We start from the raw sequence: 23,759 nt of genomic DNA on the forward strand, positions 1-23,759 counted from the left end.
ATTTATTTTATTCCCACAGCCTATCTAGCAAGTTTGGAAATTACAGTGAAAAATATGTCATTGGACAAACCATACTTTAAGCAAAAGGCTCTCTAATTCACCCGCTCTTAATGAGTATCAATTTGAGAATGTGTGAGAAAATAATTGCTCTTCAGAAAATGTTTCCATTGTCTCTTTCACCGCACAATTTCATACCTGTAAAAATACACCCAACCACCATTAAGCCATCACTGCTATCGGTAGGATATCCAGACAATGTCGGAAAATTTGAGCTTTTCATTTATTGCTCATTCTAACAATGCCATTACTCTATAGACTTTGTTTGATTGGTTCATGTTTTCATTGCATCCAGTATCAACCGATTTGCATGTTGATCAAATAAGACTTAACAACAATATTTTACAAATGGTTCATTTTCATCATGCCTGTTTAATCAGCTTTTGTTTAACTATCCTAAACATTCATCACAAACATACAGTCCACAGGATAATATGCAGCGTTTTGAAATAAGTTCCTGAACTTGGAGGCACAAAGGCTGCTGGTGCATGAGAACACCAAAGTCTCAAAATTCCTTCCTAAGTTTGACCATACTGTATATTATTTTCTTTAACCGAAACTGGGCCAAATTCCTGAAACTTGATACTTACATTGCAATTGTATCCTTGTGATAATGAACTGCAATAGTTCCAATAATGAACTACAATAGTTCCAGATCCACTGCCATTTTTGCTAAGATGGAAGTGAAGGTGATAAATTCTAACCTTGCTGACGGAAACCCATCCTGAGATTGACATTTCAGTTGTAATTGTATTAAAATGCTTGTTTCTTTTACCTAGGGAAATCTCAGTATCACTTAAGCATATTTTTTTTAAAGTACTATAATGGGTGGTTTTACATCGATTAACTTCCTAATTATGCAGCAGATGCTGGAAGACAAGAATAGTAGAAGCACAGATGGTAGGATATTGAAACTTGACACATTTATCTTTTCCATTTACTCTTCATTGTTTAAAGTTGCTTTGATTTAATTTGCAGGCTCAAATCAAAGGGATTTCTTTTTAAACCTGAAGAGCTGAAAGAACTGGTGTTTGGATTACTGCAGGATGAAATGGGAGCGTAAGTTAGCACCATAAATTGAAGTATCACTTTGCTTGCACTTAAGATGATTGATATAGTGCAGAAATTCATCATGTATTTACAGAATAAAACTTGTTTTGGTACAGGCAAGGAAAAGCCCAGTGTTTGGAATTTCTCTTAAGGAATGGAATTGATATTAATGCAGTCAACAAACAAGGTGATAGGTAGGGAACATATTTTAATCATGACTTTGGTTCAGAGTTAACATGGTTATAATTATGATGTGTGGAACTCGTATGAATATGCCTAATATTTAAAATGCTAAGGCTTTAATTGCAAATTAATAAAGTGAAGGAAAATTGGTTTGTATAATATTGTAAGAAATAAGACCATTAAAATTTAAATAATGGGCAGAAGCTTTTGTACATTTAGTGTACTTTCAAAAACATTTATGTCCTATTTTGGGAAAGATGGCATATGGCATTTTTGCCTTCACCAGTTGGGTATAATAATGTTGGCAAGTCATGTTTCAGCTGTATAAAACTTTGCTTAGGTCACATTTCGAGTACAGGTATTGTGTGCAGTTCGAATTGCCACATCATAGTGAGGATTTGAGGTTTGGAAGAGGGTGCAGAAGAAGTTGGCCCAGATTAGAGTGTATTAGCTTTTGGAGATGTTGGACAAACTTGGATCATTTTATTCCAGAGCGTCAGAGGCTGAGGGGCAACCTAATAGAAGTATACAAAATAATGAGAGGCATTGATAGGGTCGATAATCAGACTTTTTCCTAGTGTAGAAATGTCAAAAACCAGAGAGTATGGGCTTAAAGTGAGGGCCAAAAGTTTAAAGATGAACAAAGCAAGTTTTGTTTCACAGAGAGTGGCAGGTACCTGTAAGGCACTGGCAGGAGAGGTAGTAAAACAGATACAATAGGAATGTTTAAAGACATTTAGACAGACACATGGATACGCATGGGATACGAGGGATATGGATCATGTGCAGGCAGATGTGAATAGATAGACTAGTAGCTTCGTCTGCACAGACATGGTGCGCCTAAGGGCATGTTCCTGTGCTGTGGCTTTCTGTTTTCTATGACAGTGAAGACAAGGAATGACGTAAGTGTTAATAAAACTTTTGAAAGGCTGGATTTAGCACGTAATTTTCAGACTAGTTGATGGATATCATGAATTGATCATGCCTGTAAGACCTGAAACTGACAACTGCAACTCCTCTCTGCCTTCTTCATCAGGGAAGCCAGGCACACCATCTCTTGATTATCAATGTTTCATCTCCAAGCCATCACAGATCAGTTTCAGTTGAAATGAATGTCAAACCTGCATGTTCAGTTGCTAAAGAATTGCAAGCGCCCCAGAATATTCCACAATCTGTCTCAAAGGGCCCTTTCATTGATCACAACCTCAAATGCAAACTGAATGCTGATTATAATTCAGTTAACTTATTTATTTCTGTTTAACTGATTGCTACTTGACAGGGTGATTAAATGAAACTTTATTCATGAAAATGCAATGTGGTCTCTTTAATATGCGCCAGTCGACACCTTAATTGTAAACCACCCATGGTTATGCTCTGGACTAATATTAAAAAAGAATCAATTTATTTATCAAGGTGATGCTATACGCTAAAACAGCTGATGTTCCAATTTCAAACCCAGCTTTGATCACCTCATTATTAATTAAAAGAACTCTGGGGCAAATGTTGTTTCTTTCCTTCCAAAACATCTATCCTTATGAATCCTTAGAGTGTCAGTTTTCTCAGACTGTTTTTGGGGGTCCAATATCATCCACAACCACAAACATTTTCTGACCTTCCAGGAATAGATTTTGACTTTTTTTGGATTATTTGAGCTCTTGCTATCTCTAAAGCTCTTTATCATAAAATCATGCATTTCTTTCAACTAGGTTATCTTCACATAGACAGCAAAAAGTAAATTAACTTAGAGCCTAATTTTATTAAGGTTTGTTTGAATATTCTATGACTTAATGCCTTATACCACTGGGTTATAAATTAAGTGGTTCTCTTCCTCCACACAGTGCTTTGCACCTTGCTGCCCTTAAAGGTGATTGCAATGATCTGCTGATGTTACTGCTATTGAACAATGCTGAGGTCAATATACTCAATCGTGGCCACTCCACGCCTCTATGTTACGCAGTTCAAGCCTCAAACTACTACGGTGCAAGTCTTCTGATACAACACGGTACTGGAGGCATTTTTTTTCTTTTTTGGAAACAGAGTTAATCTTCTCTGGCTATGTCTGTATAAATCTAATCAAACTCTTTCATTTTGTCCTTTGTATTCAGTTCTCGACCTCTGTTTCTCGCACTTTTTTTTGTCTTTTTCATCTAACTTTCTTCCCTGTATCTCTTGGTTGGCTCCTACTATTGTCCATGTCAGGTTTCCTGAAAGAGACAGTCAGTTATCAGGTCAACACCAAATATAACCTAGAGAGAGGTGGTGACCGTTTGTCCACACTCCAGGAAGTAGCGAGCAGCACTTCACACCGGCCACCACCAGGAGTGCCAGTTAGCGATCACAGGCCAACCAGTGACCCACCACACTAGGGTTGATTACATTTAGGTGGGATTCTGACTTAGAAGGGTTCAGTCATAATCCCACGGGTGGGAACCTCACACCATTGGCTCCTCAGCTAAGCATTTTCACCAAATGTCGGAACCTATGGTTCCTCTCGGACTAAACAGGATTACTATTTAGAACACATCATCAGTGGGTAAAACGAACCCACCTTTTTGTAGTAGTTAAGGTCTAACGTTGACACATCCAAATTTAAAACCACGAGGCTACCAAATGTCAATTAGAATGACGAGGCACTGTTCCTCAAGCTTGCCTTCAGCACAGTGTGAGAGTTCAAAAACAGTGAGATCAAAGTGGGGAGTGATGAATTAAAGTAGCAAAGTGACATAAACTATGGCTTGTGGATTGAACTGCGATGCTCGGCAGAGTATTCACCAAATCTATTCCATTGGGAGGGGGTGAGGGGGTGGGGAGGGGGGGTGGGGGGGGTGAGGCAAGTAAAGCATGAGTTAGAAGAATGCAAATAAGTTAATATTTTATTTGAAGAGAATGCTTGAAGCTATCAACCATGGTAAATAAGAAACTGCAAGGGCAAATGCATCTCACATTTGTGTTGGGAAGTGTGTGCTGGAGTGGGAACGGACAGTGATTCAGGTGACTTGTGTGTGTGTGTGTGTGTGGGGGGGGGGTCCTCTTTGAATCTTGAGGAAGAAAATGGAAGATGTGCTCTTGCTGATATTGTACTGGTGGTAGCAGAAATAGCAGAGGATGGCTCCTTCAATATCAGCTTTGTGCTGTGTGAGGTGAGGACAAGGGTTTTCATGGTGCAGGGAAGGAAGAGAAAGGAGAACGATGAAACTGCCCAAATCATTGTTGCAGTTAGGATATTATACACAAACTGGGCAGCACAGCTGCTGCCTCACAGCACCAGAGACATGGGTTTGATCCGGAGCTCAGTTAAACCCTTGTCTCACGGTGCGAGTCCACCCACGAGTGATCCCGAGTTTAAAACAAATCAACAAATCAAACATTTGGGGAGTGGGGGGAGGGGAGGGGAGGAGTTGGGGTGACTTAGTACGGGAGACAAGTGTAGGAGAGGTGTCCTGACTGTGTGGGCAGACACTTTGGTAGTGATTGCCCATGTCGAGGACTTCATAATGCAGGGAGCATTATAAACAGTTGCCGCAAAAAAAGATTTTGTGTGGATCTGGTATATCTGGGTATCGAAGACGCTTCTGGTCTGCAGTGTGCAATAGTCACCAAAATACACTGCATCTTTAGAAAGGAAAAATACGAAACATGTCAATCCCACTGGATAGCCCTTAGTCATGGTGCTGTACAACACGGAAACAGGTCCTTCGGCCCAATTGGCGTCTTGAGGTAGTCCTATTTGCCTGCATGTGGCCCATAGCCCTCTAAACCCTTCCCATCAATTTATCTGTCGTTAATAACCTCAAGAAAATAAGTCTACGTGAGCCTGCTTTAGTTTTCTGGGTCCAACTCAGAGAGAAGTCTCCCCCCTTTCCAGGGTTAATCGCTCCACTGTTTATAATGCTCTGCATTATGAGGTCCTCGACAGTGAACCCCATGGGCAATCACTGCCAAAGTGTCTGCCCACACAGTCAGTGCACCTCTCCTACACTTGTCTCCCGTACTAAATCACCCCACTGCCCTCCCCTCCCCCCTCCCCTCCCCCACTCCCCCCCCTCCCCTCCTCCCACTCCCCTCCCCCCATCCCACTCCCCTCCCCTCCCCCCCCTCCCCTCCCCCCTCCCCCCCCTCCCCACACCTGTCCCTCCCAACTCCAGTCCCGTCCCGACCCCCTGGGAAACTGAAGGGAGCGACAATCAACTGCCACGGATACAAATAATGTCATACACAAGAAAGGGCAGATGCTGGTTGACAAAAAGTGAACACACGGTGCTGGAGTAACAGAAAGACGCAGCAGAATTTTGGAAACGTCATCCTGTCACTCATTCCTTCTCTCCAGAGATGCTGCCTGTCCCGCTGAGTTAAAGAGTGCCCGCGGTAGACTCACGAGTCACTATGGTAAACTCACAGGCTACTATATTCTTACAACGAGTTTAAAAGTTTAAAATTTTTACTTCAAGAGTAAATTTGACTCTTGGAAATCTTTCATCATGTTGAAAGACTTTCACGAGTTAACAAGTTCCCGAGTACCTGCCGTCAACGTTACGAGTTCCGACATTCCCGCTACATTAATTCTACGTGGTTACCACGAGTTTGATTTGTTTTAAACTCGGGATCACTCGTGGGTGGACTCGCACCGTGAGACAGGGCCATTAATGCCTGTGTGGAGTTTGCACGTACTCCTTGTGATCGCGTGGGTTTCCTCCTGGAGCTCCAGTTTCCTCCCACATCCCAAAGACTTGCAGGTTTGTAGGTTAATTGGCCTCTGTAAATTGCCCTTAATGTGTAGGGATAACATAGAACTAGTGTGAACGAGTGATCGATGGTCAGCGTGGACTCGGTGGGCAAAGGGCCTGTATCTCTAAAGAATTAAGGCTGCGCTGCTAAAATAATGGAAAGGGACTTTGGAAGTCATTACGATTTATTCATTACAAATTGCTGCCACAAGACTGGGGTAGGGGTGGGCCATTTAGCTTGTTAAGTCTATTCTTTGACAGTGAGATGATGGTAGATTAGTGACAATCCACATATATCCGTTGCTCCATATCCATTGATTTCTTTATCAAAAAAATCACAAAATCAGATTAAAAACTAACAATATTGTTTACTGTTCATTCAGAGACATTCCAAGCATCTATTATTTCACCCATGTAGAAACATTTCCTCACTTTACTCTTACGTGTAAAGAGTTGGCAGATGTTTGAATATCCAAGCCAAATGTGAATGATTTTTTCCTCCTCATTATGATAAACGTATTAGAATTGTTTGAGATAACTGTTGCATCTGCACACAGAGAGGCATCATTAGCATCAATAGGATGGAGTGGATTTTAAAGAGTCATGACAGGAATGTGACTACTTACAGCTTTCATGGATGTTTTATTTTTCTCCAGGGGTAAATATAAAGGAAAAGAACAATCAAGGTTTCAGTGCATTTGATTTAATACAAGATTATCATGAATGGATTGATAGTGGATTATTTACTGAGGAGATAATTTCTGTATTCAAGGGTAAGTCTATTTTTATTCTTGGACTTCAGCATGCAAAATTGAGTAAATATAATGCATAACTCTTGGGTGGGGCATCCAGTATCATAATCATAACAGTACTTTATTAGCCAAGTATGTTTTCCAACATACGAGGAACTTGATTTGTCATACAGTCATTCCAATAAAGAGCAACAAGACACCCAAATACATTTTTTAACATGAACATCCATCGCAGCGACTCCCCCACATTCCTCACTGATGGAAGGCAAAAAAAGTTAAATCTTCTTCCCTTCTTTCTTCTCCCGCGGTCGGGGCACTCGAATCTTCTGTTGTTGGGCCGTAGCCGGCGGTCGGGCCCTCCACGTCGGGGCGATGATGCACCCGATTCAGGGGGATCTCAGCTCCCTGCGCCGGGTGATCGGACCCCGGGTCGGGGCTAGTCAAACCTTCTGTGACTTTGGAGCTTCCCAACATCATTCTCTACCCGAGACTGCGAGCTCCTCAATGTTGAAATCCATAGGCTGCGGTTGGAGCATCGATCCCAGGCAAGCTCCACGGCCCTGGAGTGGGGCTCAAAGTCAGTCTCAAGCAAGGCCGCCAGCTCCACAACATTAGGCCGCAGAGCGACCGGAAATATGATCCGGAAAACAATCGCATCTCTGGCCAGGTAAGGGATTGAAAAAAGTTTCCCCCCGACCACCTCCCCCCACCCCCCCACATAAATCAAACCAGAGAACTTTAACACATACTTTTAAAACACACTAAAAAAGTGTTCCCGGAGAGGTAACACGGGGACCCTGGAGGCCCTCCGCGAACGCTGGTTGCCGCAGGAGGTCGAGCGCTCCATTGATAAAGTTGGCGATACATCAATTCGATGATCGCCTGCCTGCAAACTGTCAACATAAGCAGTCCCTGATTTTGTCAATACTCGCACTCGGCCGGCCGTCCGCAGAGCAGTGCCCTGCCCCTCCCCCTCCCTCCCTACCCCCACTCCCCCCTCTCCTCTCTCTCCCCCCTCTCCCCCTCCACCCTCCCTCCACCTCACTCCTCTCCCCTCCCCCTCTCCCCTCCCCCCTCCACCTCCCTTCTCCCCTACTCTCCCTCTCTCCCTCTCCCGCTCCATCTCCCTCCTTCCTCCCCCTCCTCTCTCTCCCCCTCCCCCACTCCACCCCTCCCCTCTCCAGCCCCCCTCCCCTCCTCCTCCACCTACCTCCCCCTCTCTTCTCCCCCCTCCCCCTCCCCCTTCCCCTCCCTCCCCCCCCTATTCCCCCTCTCCCCCCACTCCCGTGTGTCTGTGGGGTGGATAGTGTGTGTGTGACGCCGCAGGCCCCCCCCCCTGCAACCACGTGTCGAGGGGACGGGACCCAACGGGTCCCCCTTGGTTTAGTATCATATATAGACTTAGTTTTACCTTGCAAAAAAACATTCAAGTCATTTTGCTTAAACATGATATCACACAGAAATGCAGTATTTCTATAGAAATCTTGTTTTAATAATTCACATTGTTGATTATGTTCTTCATGAAATTTAACTATCTGTTCTCGCACCTGTCCATGCGATAGCCAACGCACTTTACAATGATACGGCAAATCCACACTGAATGCCTCATTGTCCAACTTTAGCATATTACGAAACTGACGATGCTGTGTTACATTTGCATGAATATAGTTAACAATACTTATAACTTGTTGCAAAGTGTCACTTAAAATAGTAGATTTAGTACAGAGATTTGGCTGATGTAAGACACAATGAAAAGAAATTAGAGCATCTGGATCTGATGATACCTTTTTTATCTGTGCAATTAACCCTTCACGTTTTCCTGTCATGGAAGGTGCACCGTCTGTACATACACTCACTAAATTAACCAAATCCAGTCCAACTTCACGACATTTATCTTGATAGTTGTTGAAATAAATCTATTCCTCGTGTTCTACCCGTAAGAGGGCCCAAAGCAAGTAACTCTTCGTAGCAAAGAAAATCTTCTGTTATGGCTCCAATGGAGTATAAAACCTGCACCGAATCAGTGGTATCAGTTGATTCATCCAAAGTGATTGAAAAATATATATTTTCCTTCTGGAGTATTGAGTGAAGTTGTTCTGTTACGTTGGGGGCTAATTCATTCTGCCGATCAATTATAGTTCACCTTGAAAGAGGCAGTTGTTTGTACTTTGAAACCTTATCGGGGTCTAAGCATCTTTTACGATTTTTACATCGCTAAATGGCTTCCCTCCCCCCCCCCCCCCCCCCCCCCCCCCCCCCCCCCCCCCCCCCCCCAGAGTATATAAGCTACTTTATAAGTTGCTTCAGTAGCATTATTTCTGGGTCTTGAAATAACTGCCTTTGCCTTTGCTTTTCATCTTTTAATTTCTGCAATGCAACCTTTCGCGCCTCACTCTCTAATTTGAAATATTTGTGGACCTTATGAGTGGCATAATGTTAATGAGCATTGAATTTCTTCAATGTTGATATTGCAGTATCACAAAGCAAGTAAATCATCTTATCTTTAGCAGAAACAAGATAACATTGCAGTTCCCAACCCTCATTAAAAACTATTTTTTCTTCCTCAGCGTTCTCTTGGTTTTCTTAGTCAAACAAATACGCTGTTTAACTATTCTCAAACTCAACTTCAAAACGGAAAGCCACGTGCACCGCTATCAAAAGTTGATAATACTGAAGACTGGACGGCCAGCGGACTCGCCCCGACATTTTCCCTCTCGTCAACCAGCCTCAGGCGGTGGTGGCGCCAGTCAGGCAGGGAGGTTAACGTACATTCTAGAGTCGCATTAGAACAAAATCATGAGCATCATAGGTGTTAAAATAGCCCTCATGACTTACTAATGTTTTAAATGTGGCCGTCAGTCGGGGAGGATTATTTTGTTGAATCTTCTATTATTCTTTGGTATTTTAAATACATTCATAATAAAGGGCCTGTCCCACTTGGGAGACCTTATCCGCTAGTTCTGATGAGTTTGCCGCCGCAGCATGGTCGACACGAGGTCGTAGGAGGTCTTCGTAACTCTCCTACATGCTCGAGAGTGGTCTCCGCGTACTCGAGGCCTCAGCTAGGTCGCGGCGTATTTTTTCAATGTTAAAAAATGCCTGCGAGTAAAAAAAGGTCACCGTGGAAAAATCGATACTTTTTTTACTCGTAGATTTAGTCGTAGTAGGTCGTAGTAGGTCGACATGTTAGTCGTAGGTAATCGAGGGTAGTCGAAGGCAGTTATAGATAGTCTTCATCATTGTCGAAGGGAGGTCGAAGGAGGTCGTCTTCACTCTCCACTATTCGGTGTCCAATTTTCCCGAAGTTAGTCGTAGCTAGTCGAAGCTGGTCTTCAACATAGTCGAAGGAGGTCTTCAACATGACATTTTTTCAAACTCTCCTAAACTCTTCTCAACTCGCCAATTAGGTCGCCCAAGTGGGACAGCCCCTTAAGATTAGAATAAAGACGGGAAAAAAACATACTAATAAAAATAAAAGGATTTGTTCTACAAAATTTGGATTCATTCAAAAGGCCGCACTTAATGGCCCAGAAGGCCGCATGCGCCTTAAGGCCGCAGGTTCCCCACCCCTGGGTTAGCAGATCAACTTTCCCCATATTGAAACACTGAAAACATTGAAAATTAAACTAAATTATATGTGAAACAATGTTAATTCAAATATTCATTTCCATTATAGAATTAATCCTAGACATATCAAGAAATATTCCACCCTTTATCTTTTCTGTTGTACATTGACCAATACACTTTCAATTTTGTTAATGTTTCCCATGACCAGATAGGGAATGCTCCAAACATTGGTTACTCTTGGGGCTCAAAAACTGCAGCTCAACAAAGCTATGGCATGGTGGCAGTGTAAAGGTGCCTTCTGTTTTCTAACAAGCTATTTTTATTAATTGCTTGTTGTGCCATTCTTTTAAACTTTGAACCTTTCTCCTATCACACTTCTTTTCACTTCCAGGCAAAGGAAAAAAGAACACGTTATAAACAATCTGATTCTGTGTTAACACTTGTCATGATTTAATCGCACAGGAAAACATTTCATTAATTCTGCTTGGTTTTTGTCAACACAAAAGATCAGCTTCAATAGGAATGCATATACTGTAAGACAGGAAATTCATCTTGATACTACAATTCAGCAAATAAAATAACACCACTAAACCATTCAATGGAAAAACATTGGCGGATATGTGCAAAACTATGACTACCGTGTATCAGAATCTAGATTTTCATCGCCGACATTTTATTTTGGGAAATGCGAATTCATTTTTAAATGCGGTATTTTGACATATTGCAAGAGGTCTGGTGATAAAACATCCTCTTCAATTTTGCAAAAGAAGTTAATACAATCATTTTGTGCTCTGTAACAATATTGTACCAACAAAGTTATTTAGGATTATTCCCTCCAGTTTTGAGACCAGTTGGAGATGAGTTCAGGGAACTTAGATCTAAGGATACCACGTTGTCTGAATGCTATCGGATTTTTCAAGAACCAAAGCCATCCACTCCAGCACAGAATCCACAAAACGTACATTCTGACCCAATTGACCAGAGAATCACAGTCATACAACAAAGAAACTGGCACCACAGACCAACTCGTCCATGTTCATCACATGAAGCCCTATTCAAGCAAGTCCAATTTGCCTACATTTGGCCCATATCCCTCTAACCTTTCCTATCCATGCAATATTGTTATTGTACCTGCATCAACTACTTCTAATGGCTGCTCGTTAAATAGAAACTTCATCATCTGAGTTAAAAGGTTCCCCCTTAGATTCCTATTAATCCTCCCCCCCCCACCTCACAATAAACATATGCCTTCTAGTTCTTGGTTCCCCTACCCTAGGAAAAAGACTGTGCATTCACCCTATCTTTTCCCTTCATGATTTCATATACCTCTGTAAGATTCCCTCTCAGCCAAAGAAATCCTAGCTTGCCCAATCTCTCTCGACAGCTTTCTCATAAATCTTCTCAGCACCCTTTCCAGTTTAATGGCATATTTCCTATAGCAGGGTAATGAAAACTGAACATAATACTCCAAGTGTGGCCTCTTCAACATCTTGTACAAATGTACCATCCCAATTTCTATACTCAATTTCCTGACTGATGAAGGCCAGTGTGCCAAATACCACCTTATCTACATCTACATACCACCTTTTACTCTCTTTGCTCTCTTTGCTCCACAACACTCCCCAGGGTCCTTGCACTGGTCCATGTTCACTGTGAAGATACTGCCCTGGCCGATTTCCCAAAATATAACACCTCACATGATTTGAATTTCAAATTGTTTATAGAGATGAAAGACAACAATTGGCCCAACAATGATCGTTGGGGTGGAAGATTGCAACCTCTGTTTCGACGAATGCAATCAACCCGGCGTGCACAATCAAATAAGATCAAATAGAACAAGTTGTCCTCCAACTTTAGGCTGTGCACGCCATACGCAAGAAGAAGAACAGTGATCGTTGAAGCACACCATGTCACATGTGTCCAATACGTAAAACAACCTTCCACCAACACCCTCTGTTTCCTACCATGAAGCCAATTCTGTATCCTGTTACTCGTTCTCCCTGGAAGCCATGTGATGTAAATTTCTAGATCAGCCTATCATGCAAAATCTTACCACAGGCCTTACCGAGGTCTTTAGAGATCACTACCTGGGAATGGGGTGAAACCTGCAGGAGGAAGTGCTCATGAGTATCGGAAGCTGTTGTTCGATTTAGCAATAGAAGTCATGAGTAAGTAAGATGCAGTGAGAGTAGCCAAGGTGGGAAACTGCAGTGAATTTTATAATTAGTGCTGCATACTGGTGGAGGAAGGAATGGATATCAAGATGGTGGATAAGCATTCTTCTTGAGTATTTTTATGGAGCTGAAGTTAACCAGGCAATTGGAGAGTATTCCATTACATTACTAACATATCTTGTAGTTAATGGAACGAGTTTAGGGTGCGGGGAAATAAATCACTCACTACACTACACCCATCCATGGACTTGCTTTTGTAGACACTGCATTTATATGGCTATTCCTGTTGAGTTTTGAGTCAATCTTGAATACCAGGATGCTGATGGTAAAGGATTTAGTAGTAACGCCAATAAATATCAAAGATATCTCAAGAGATTGCACATCATCTTTTGCAGCAGAGAGATATGAATGGCAGTGATTGCATTGCAAAGCCTTTAGGTGATTTGGCTAACTTGACTATCATAAGCATGTAAAAGCTAAGATGCATCTCCATGTCCAGAAATGGCTGTATAGGAGCAAATGAATTTAAGCAGAAGTTATGATTGCTAGATATTGCAAAGTGGAAATAGTTGAGAGCTTCAAGTTTCTTGGTGTAAATATTGCGAATGATTTGTTGTGAACCAACCACATTGCAGCTAAAGCCAAGAAGGCACACCAACGTCTCTACTTCCTGAGGAGATTGAGGAAATTCTCCAATGACTCTACAGATGCACCATGGAAAGCATACTGTCACGTTGCTTCACAGCTTGGTTTGGGAACTCTGCCCAAAACCACAAGAAATTTCAGAGTTGTGGATGTATCTCAGCCCACACAGGCCAGACCACATTACTAACTCCATCAACACTTTGCGATGCCTCGGAAAAGCAGTCGACATAATCAAAGACTTGTCCCACCCTGGCCATTCACCCCGCCCTATCGGGCAGAAGATACAATTGTTATCCGGCTTCTGAACAATCCTTCCATAAGCTTGCGTACTGTCCAATCCACCTCAACACTGTTACGGACATTAGACTTTATCTATCGAACTGCTGCGCTACAATGCTGAGAGTTATATTGTGCACACCGTATCTTCCCCTTTGCTCTACCTATTGTACTTGAGTTAGACTTGATTGTATTCAAATATAGTATTATCTGATCTAATTAGGAAGCATGCAAAACAAAGCATTATTGGTTCATTACTGTCATGCTTACCTCAGTACATGTAACAATAATGAACCTAAACTAACGACAGACCTGAGGCAATGTACAGAGGCCAATTAACCAATCAACCCACATGTATTTGAGATGTGGGAGGAAACTGGAGTTCCCAGAGAAGCCCCGTGCCGTCACGGGGAGAACGTGCAAACTCCACACAGACACCTCCAGTCGTCAGATTTAAACCCGGATCTCTGGGGCTGTGAGGTTGTATTGTTTTATTTTAATTAATATTTTCGTACATGATTGAATTTCTAGACTTTTAATCCTTCATTATGAATCACTCTAATCCCATATAAAACAAGAATAAATGTAGCAACCTGTTTTTTGGGGCAGATTTGAGTGATAGATTTTACACTTATAGTTTTAGTTATCTGCGAACTTGTCATATGCGTATTTATTTGTATGTTATTTGTCTATTTTAAACTATATAATCAACCTCAATATAAATTGTCTTTTCATTGTAATGCAGAAATGTTCCATTTGGATTACTAAGCATGTCTTCAAAACTCCAAAGCTCTGTCCCTGTTATCTAACTAACACTGCCAAATGAGAGATTGAGGAGTAAAATTTATACCTAGAATAAGTTTCAATTTACTTACAACATTATGCAAACAAAACTTTGTTCATATCATAATCACCTGCTCTCAAGATGCTTGATCATTTTATTTGACAACAGTTCACAAAGCTCATAATAAAAGCACTCTGATTTAGAATTTGCATCTGATAGTCGAAACAGTGCAATATAACAATAGTATCTCTTTGTCTTCCAGTGTATGAACTTGAGCGGTCTTGCAGTCTTGTTCGAAACATTAACAGGAAACTGAAAGCAGCAGAAGCAAGTCAGCAGCTTTCTCTCTTCAACTACCAAATGAAACAAAATTTTCTTTGAGTCAAAACCTAATCAAAAATATCACTACTCAAAGAATGTATACACCACGAGAAATGGCTGTCGATCAGCTAGTGGTACAAGCAGGTAATAGCACATTTTCATGGATATTGAGCAGAATGTTTCATTGATATTCAATCAGTAAGGTGAGCTGTTTTCCTCTCACACAATGTTGTCAATTTTACTCTGTTCAAAAGTATTTGGCTTACTGCTTTAAAGATATTATTTCAGTAACATTAAGATAATGTTATTACTTATCTCTTTTGTACAGTAAAACCACAACAAAATCAGAAGGCTTAGCATTAAAATTCTCTTTGGAGTTTTATTGTGGTGGAATGTGATTTGTTTAATTTTTGTTATCACGTTAAACAATTATAAACAGTTGACATAATACATGTATTACAGTATGTTGGGTATTTTTAGCTGTGTTAGAAAAGGTTCAACTATTTACTCGCTGTTGGATGCTGGCATTTCTCAGGAAGACTTGGGTCTTTGTTTTACATTGCACGGCACAGTTCTGAATGATGTCACCATCTCTATCAGCCACAATGCGCCTTCCTTTTGAAACATGCAGGCTTGCTTTAGGCTGTGCTAAGGAGTATTGATTTTAGGTCCTTTGCTGATACGTGCTGCCTGTGAACAGTGGCAGTGCTACTGGCTGCATGTAGAAATCATTTAAATGAACAGACAGTATACAATATACAATGCTGTGTTGCATGTGTTCAATCTAACTGGTGGGGGTTAATTGTGTATAATGATTCCTCTACAGGTTTTTGGAGTCTTTTCACTTTAGCCCCATCTGTATGTAGAATGATAATCAAAGGGCTAGAACAGAGAGGCTTGATAAATAACTTACCAGTATTTTATTCACATTTTCTAGAAATCTAAGGGAAACCTGTAATGCCAGAGAAGCATCAGCTACAATTTTTTTCCTTTGCCTCTGAGCTTCATTGGTCCTGTAAGATCTTCAAACACTGTCATCTGCCATCAATCAAAATCTAAATATAGAATAATAATAAATTGCAAAGAAATAAAGAGCTGTTTTACATTTCCTATCTCGAAACAGAAGAGTGAATAAAATGCGGAATAGTTCTCAGATCTAAAAGACAATAACGCCAAGGCATCAACTTTGAATTCTGATAGAAACCTAAACTGCTTTCGTTAGAGTGATGTACTGTACATTAGAGTACACTGTGTAGCCCAATTTGCGATAAAGGAGAAGACATTTTTGATCTGAAAAACACACAGGCAGTTAACAAAATTAGGCGAAGAATTCAGAAGTTGAAGAGTATATAATTGAGTGTGCTTCTGAACACTAATATAAATTATTTTTCAATACCTGTATTAAATTTGAACATATATTAAGTGAGGGGAACTTTTACTCTTGGATGGATGGATGCCACAGCCAAATGACAACCTTCATTTCTAAATATGGATTCCTAGTTTAGTTTAGAGATACAGCATGGAAACAAGCCCTTCGGCATACCGAGTCCGCGCTGACCAGTGATCACCCGTACACTAGTTCTATCCTACACACTAGGGTCAACTTACAGAAGCCAATTAACCTACTAGCCTGCAGATCTTTGGGATGTGGAAGGAAACCCACGTGGTCATGGGAAGAACATGGAAACTCCGTAGAGACAGCACCCGAAGTCAGGAATGAACCCGGGTCTCTAGCGCTGTGAGGCAACAGATCTACGTCTATTGTAGAAGACCAGTATATGGAAAGATGCTGCCTTTTGATCGTTGGTATGGTAACTAAAACATGTTTATACAGTCTTAACACATATCTCTATTGTAAGAGGTGCTTGGGAATCTCAAAATGATTTCACTTCTGGAAATTGCTTTGAAAGTAAAAGACTCACAATGAATCCAAATGGACCACAAACGGAAACTATGTTATTGGTGTTGAAAGGTGTTTTTATTTCAAGATCAGAGTTATCGGGACAGAAACCTTAACTGATTTTAATCCATGTAATGGCTAAAAAACCAGCAAGCAGCTTGAGGTAACTTTGAAACTGATTTCTGCTAAGAAAATAAGAGGAAAACATGTAACTCCTGAATTTATTCTATCCTTCTTTCCCAATAGTCAAACACTTTTAATTTTGTTTCTCTTAAAGTGAAATATACAATTAAGAACCAGATTTTCCTGTCAATATATATTTAATGGTTAATGCCATGTTTTTTTATGAATGCTTCGATAATCAAACAACATGAGGCACTGAATAACTCGCTTCATTGCACAAGCATTCTCCAGTAAACTCACTGTAGGGCATTCATTTAGTGGATTACAGCAGCACAATGATTATTTATTATTGCTCACCAACCTCTCTGACCCAACTTCCACCATAAATTCTAATTCTTTCAGAATATAAATTATTATTGAAGATATTTTTAATGTTAAATTATAGTTGTATAAATATTATATTTCTTTCTTTAAAAATAAAACACAAATTATGAAGTAAATAAGTGAGTCAGGCAATATCTCTGGAGGACATGGATAGGCACGGTTTTGGGTAGAGACCCTTTTGTGAACAGAGGAAAAGTCAGTCTGAAGAAGGTTCTTGACCCAAAACTATGTCCTGTAGAAATCCTTGACCATGTCCTGTAGAGATCCTTTTTTGAAGCCAGCATCTCCAGTTCCTTGCATCTCCATATTTTCTTCCTTTTTTCCCTTCTTAATCCTGTCTTTTTTCTTTTTCTGCACATGATTTAACGTTCACTCACCCCATTTCACTTTCCATTTCAACATTTCTGTTTGTTTCACAATCTTTAAATCTCATTGGTTATGGAGTTAATGCATTGTTAATCTCTCCATTCATTAAGGTCATTAATTTGTCATTCTCTTTGCTATTGGGTTATCAATGTGTGTTTCCAATTGGTTTACAACTGGCCAAACAATTTAAGATACAGCAGATGAGACACACTAGAGTTAATTCTGTCCCATAATCTATGTAACTCTGGCTATGTTAAGTGTTTCCCAAGTGCTAATTTTGTTTAGTTTTTTAGTTTTTAGTTTTATTTCAGCTTGTTAGTTTTTGTTTTCATCCTCAATTCTACACCCCTCTTCCCTGACCGACAATCCATACTCAAGTTATATTATTTCAGATTGTTCATGTAAATAAGAAGTAGTGGATGCATTTAAACAACAACAAATTCTACTTGAACGGGACTTTTTATGTATTTGAGTCCCAAAATACTTTGTAGCAATGTTTTCAAAGGTATGTTGATACCTCGAATATAAGGTGATATTTAGGCATATTATCACTTGGAGCATTTAGAGAGGCAAAGAGATCTTGAGAGGAAATTCCTCCATTTATCGCAATGGTAACTGGAGGCACGACTGTCAATAGAGTCATACAGTGTGGAAACAGGCCCTTCGGCCCAAGTTGCCCACACTGACCAACATGTTTCATCTACACCAATCTCAGCTGCTTGCATTGGTCCCATATCCCTCTGAACCTGTCCTATCCATATACCTGTCCAAATGTTTCTTAAACGTTGTGATACTATCTGCCTCAATGACTTCCTCTGGCAGTTCGTTCCACACAACCATCATCCTTTGTGTGAAAAAGTTACCCCTCGGATTCCTATTAAATCTCCCCCCCCCTCATCTGAAACCTATGTCCTCTGGTTCTGTTTCCCACTGGGCAAGAGATTCTGTGTGTCTATTTGATCTATTCCTCGCAAGATTTTGTACATCTCTATAAGATCACCCTGATCCTCCAAGCTCCAAGGAATAGTCCTCTCCCTATAGCTCAGGCCCTCAAATCCTGGCAACATCCTCGTAAATCTTCTCTGCAACCTTTCCAGCTTAACAATATATTTCCAATAACATGCTGCCCAGAACTGAACACAATAATCTAAATGCGACCTCATCAACATTTAAATAACTGCAACATGACCTCCCAATCTCTATACTCAATACCCTGACTGTTGAAGGCCAATGTGCCAAAAGCATTTTGATTACCCTATCTACCTGTGTGCTACTTTCAACGAACTATGTCCCTGCACACTTAGATCCCTCTGCTCTACAGCACTCCCCAGGGCATACCACTAGTTACAGGCCTCCAGTTCAAGAAGCAACCTTCCACCATCACTCCGTGCTTCCTTCCATAAATCAATTTGATCCCATGCGATCTAACCTTTCAGAGCAGCCTACCATGTGGAACCTTGTCAAATGCTTTGCTGAAGTCCATATATATACATATCTACAGCTCTGCCCTCACATCATCAAAAAAACAATCAGATTCATGAGACACAACCTCCCACATACAAAACCCTGTTGACATCCCTATTTAACCCTTGTCCAACGTTGGCAATGCCCCATTGTGATATAATTGTGCCACTCTGCAGCTTGACAGACAATTGTGATTGGTGCACTGTGAGTGGCATTGTGACATCATCATTTGAAGCTGCCGGAAAAATGCTCTCTGTAAGAAACGGCATTTTTTAAAAAACTTTAATCGCGAATAACTTTTGAAATAGAGTATGAAATCTGAAGTGAACCTGATGAGGTTGTGGAGGGGGAAAATGTGAGTAAGAATATGTAAAACCTTAAGCGATAGAGCGTAGCGTTTTGAGGAAGATACAATGAAAGACAGACACACACACGCACACACAAACAAGATCAGACTTTTATAGGGAGAGATATTCATTCTTTACGATTGAGTAACAGCCTTTCAAGTGGAACCTTAGTCACGATGTCCTGCAAATCTAGCTACAGAACACCATAGTTTTTTTGGTATCCACATTCAAGGGCCTGTCCCACAGGCAATCTTTTAGGTGAGTGCAGGAGACTCTGCGCTTGCCACTTGGTCGCCACATGTTCGCTGGTGGTCTCTGGCGAGTCTCCTTCATGGTCGCGAGGAGTTCCCACTTTCTGGGAACTAGTCGCGACCTCAGTATGGTCACCACAAATTTTTCAACATGTTGAAAATTTTTCTGTGACCAAAAATTGGTCGTCATGGAGAAAATCGATAATCCTGTAGTCGTAGATGCAGTTGTAGTGGGGTCGCCATGTAGTTATTGGTAGTCGTAGGTAGTTTTAGTTAATCACCTTTGCTAACCGGTCATTTTCATTGGCTGATTGGGGAAAAAAAATTTAAGCAGGAGTTTTCAGAACCAAGCATAACCAACCGGTAATGTTAAATGCCCGCCAAACTTCACAGCTGTGTATCTCTGGCTTATTAAAAGTTGTCTGGTTTCTTAAAAGTGTATCCACTCCTTCCCCCCCCCCCCCCCCCCCCCTTCTCTCCCCTTCTTCTCCCCTCCCTCCCTCTTTTAAAGGACCTACCGTACACTGTGCTAGCCGTCTTAACCTTCCTGTTCATTGCGGTGTGTGTCTGTATCACCTTGGCTTTGCACCGTGTGAATTTCAGACAGCGCTCCTCCTGCTTTCCCTGGGAGGCTCAGGCGACTGCCGGGAACTTGACAGTCGCCGACAGTCCGCTGAAAAATCGCCTAAGTGGGACAGTCCCTTAAATGTCAGTTCCTCAAGAATGTCAGGGAGGTTGTAAAACAGAAGTTCACTCTTCAGGTAGATAATAGATTCCACGTCATTATTCAAAATATAAGGATTTTCACAATAGATCGGCCAACATGCTTATCACAACCAAAATTCCTACTTGCTAAATGGATTTCATACAAAGCTAGTGAGAACATTTATCCCTATATCATAGACTGCACATTAACTATGAACGTCAAATGTCTTTGTGACAAGAGATATACGAAAATGTTACTTAAATGACATTCACTTTTCCTTTCCTATATATTATGACTTCATTCCAACAAAATGACAATACAGCGTATTACTAACCTTAAAAACTTTGATTTTTTAAAAACATTTCTTAAGAAGGTACAACATTTCTCTGAGAAATCAAGAGATTAGAAAGATATATATGATTAAGAAGGTGAGCAACCTCATCTATGTTCCAGAAGCCATTTTGTGACCATTAGGAAAATTGTTTGCTGAAAGAGCAATTAGGACTTCACTGCAATAGCACTCACAGAGTCACAGATTTGAACCATAGATTTTGGTAGTAGGAATAATGGCGTAACCATTTTCTAAATGGGGAGAGAATCCAGAAATTGGAGGTACAAAGGGACTTTTGAGTGCCGGTGCAGGATTCCCAAAAAATTAATCTGCAAGTCAAATCAGTGTAGTGAAGAGACAAACGCAATGCTAGCATTTATTTCAAGAAGGCTAGAATACAAAAACAGGGATGTAATGCTGAGGCTCTATAAGGTGCTGGTCAGGCCACATTTGGAGTATTATGAGCAATTTTGGGCACCATTTCTGAGGAAGGATGTGCTGGCCCTGGAGAGGATCCAGAGGAGGTTTACAAGAATGATTCCAGAAATGAGTGGATTAACGTATGATAAGCGTTTGATAGCAATGGGCCTGTACTCACTGGAGTTTAGAAGAATGAGGGGGGTCGGATTAAAATCAGGGCTGCCAACTCTCACGCATTGAGCGTGAGACTCACGCATTTTGATTTGATTTGATTTGATTTGATTCCTTTATTGTCATTGCCTTCAAGTAAGAGACAACAAAATGCTATTTCCCATACAGTCACACGAATTTAAAAAAACAAAAACACAGAACACGATAGTCCACAACACAAACATCCCTACAGCGGCACCAGAGTTCCCCACTGTGAGGGAAGACACCAAAGTCCAGTCAACATCCTCGCTGATGTTCCCCAATGTTCACCCGTGGTCGTGGCCTCCCGAGCCCCCTGCAGTTGCCTCTACGGGCGGCCCGCTGTTCAGGCCCTCTCCCCAGGAACGATGGAACACCGACGTCGAACGGAAGAACATCCTCAGCAGCCTGAACCTCTGAATCGGCCACCTCCTACCGGAGTTCGCGGCTCCTGAAGTCTACAGGCCAAGCTGGGTGGAGATTCAACGCTGGCTGCCCCCGGCAAAGGGTCCCAGGACTCCGCGAGGTTGGTCAGCGCCGCCCGCGCTGGGAGCTCCGCAGACCACAGCTCCCTGATGTCGATGCAGCAGGCCCAACACTCCGGAGCCTCAAACGGCGATCCCAGGTGAGGCATCGCCCACTCTGCGATGTATCCAGCACTGCGCCACCGCTGCTGAAGCTCTGGTCCGGTCCCCGGCAGGAAAGCCCGCGCCAATCAGGTTGGTAGGCCATGAGGAGGGGGGCGAGGTCGCGACCCGGATAATAGTCGCATCCTTGCCAGGAAGTGACTGAAAGACGGTCTCCCCCTTACCCTACCCCCCTCCCCCACATAAAATACTATAAAAAAAACAAAAACACACTTTAAACAACTAGAAGTAAAATAAGATAAAAAGACAGACTGTAGGCGGAGGCAGCCATCAACATCGCCACCGGATGTTCGACAAATTCTCACACTCTCACGCTCTCATGCTGATCACAAATTTCTCATGCTCTGTCGTGAGAAATTCTGTGATCATCGAGAATTTCAAAACTAATATAAACTGCATGGGCTGCGAGTGTTGGAGAGCCGGGGCTGAGGAAGGGATGGAAGCAGAAGCAGAAGCAGAGGCGGGGGCAGATGCGGACGGCGAGCCGGGGCTGGCGTGTGTTTGCCGGGCTGGCGAGAGTTTGCCGAGCTGGCGAGTTGCTCGCTACAGCTCCGGCCATGGAGCAGCCTCAGTGCAACAGTCCCGGACCATCGGTGGCGTCGGAAACGTTACGCAGCTGCTGTTAGTGTCTGTGTGCCGAATTCGCTCTGGTGACCGGCATGGATCAGGCAGCGTCTCTGGGGAGAAGGAATGGGTGATGCTTCTGGTCGTGACCGTTCTAAGGGTCTCGACCCGAAACCTTTAGAATGGTCTCGACCCAAAACGTCACCCATTCCTTCTCTCCAGAGATGCTGCCTGTCCCGCTGAATTGCTCCAGCATTTTGTGTCTCTCTTCAGTTTAAACCAGCATCTGCAGTTCCTTCTCGCACAATGAGACCCAACAAGACGACTTTGAAGCTAGTACCAATCAGGTGGGGGAGGGACGGAGAGAGAGGGGATGTTAAAGAAATCGATATTCATACTCAATCGGAGAAATTAGTTGATATCTGTCTTTAAATTGATATGTTGTTCATCTTTAAATGTAAGTCTTGGATTCATGTATCGCGGGAACAAATAAGCAAAGGCACGATGGTAAATTTAAACTACAAATTAACTTCAGAAAATGAAACTTGTAGAGATGAACTTTGACCATCACTTTACAAAGAATAACCTCAGGGATTATGCAGTAAATGCCATTCAAATACTCTGCAATCTTGGGATAATATTGCTCATGTTCAAATCCGATAGGTAAGTCTTGATTTTTTCAATATTATAATTAGTTCAAAGATACAGCATGGGACAGGCTCTTCGGCCCCTCGAGTCTGTGTCAACCATCGATCACCCGTTCACACTGGTTCTTTGTTATCCCACTTTCTCATCCACTCCCGACACACTAGGGGGGCAATTTACAGAGGGCCAATTAACCTACAAACCCGCACGTCTTTGGGATGTGGGAGGAAACCGGAGCACCCGGAGGAAACCCACCCAATCACAGGGAGAACGTGCAAACTCCACACAGACAGTACCTGAGACCAGGATCGAACTCGGGTCTCCGGCGCTGTGGAGCATTAATTGTAATGCTAAAACAGGCCCTTCGGCCCAACCTGCCCACACCCACCAACATGTCCCAGCTACACTAACTGCTTTTGGTTCATATCCCTCCAAACCTGTCCTATCCATGTATCAGTCTAACTGTTTCTTAAATGTTGGGATAGTCCCTGCCTCAACTACTCCTCTAGCAGCTTTTTCCCATACATCCACCACCCTTAAGTTACCTCTAAAAAATACTTCAAACAAAAAACATTGAAAACATACTTCTACAATGCACTACAACATGATTTTAATACATCAAATTTCAAAAAGGCCCCCCCCCCCCCCCCACACTCAGTTGCTCCACTCCCTCGCCGGGTAACCCCAAGGCCAGTGATCAGTGATCGCTCAGTACCCACACTTTCAAAAACACACCGTAGCCCCTGGTTCAGACAGGGAACACTGCCAGATGTGAGCAGGGAACTGAGGCCAGTTGTCTGTAATGTCTGGATCCCAATGATCAGTGCTTTGTGTCTCGGAGTTGACTAATGTTATTGATTTGTAATTAGCCTGATTTGTAATTAGTTGA

At 42.0% G+C, this 23,759-nt stretch overlaps 1 protein-coding gene across 1 annotated transcript in view; it reads left to right on the plus strand.

Annotated features, from left to right (window-relative positions):
• The window catches only part of LOC116984113, a 98,382-nt gene extending 82,661 nt beyond the window's left edge, over positions 1–15,721 (plus strand). The window contains exons 23-27 of the mRNA XM_033038205.1: positions 1,036–1,116; positions 1,224–1,301; positions 3,129–3,292; positions 6,671–6,787; positions 14,475–15,721. Coding sequence (XP_032894096.1) covers positions 1,036–1,116; positions 1,224–1,301; positions 3,129–3,292; positions 6,671–6,787; positions 14,475–14,593 — 559 coding nt within the window. The 3' untranslated portion in view covers positions 14,594–15,721. The remainder of the gene's footprint in view (positions 1–1,035; positions 1,117–1,223; positions 1,302–3,128; positions 3,293–6,670; positions 6,788–14,474) is intronic.
• The last annotated feature ends 8,038 nt before the right edge of the window (positions 15,722–23,759 follow it).

This window comes from Amblyraja radiata, chromosome 19, assembly GCF_010909765.2.
Source record: "Amblyraja radiata isolate CabotCenter1 chromosome 19, sAmbRad1.1.pri, whole genome shotgun sequence".
Lineage (NCBI taxonomy): Eukaryota > Metazoa > Chordata > Chondrichthyes > Rajiformes > Rajidae > Amblyraja > Amblyraja radiata.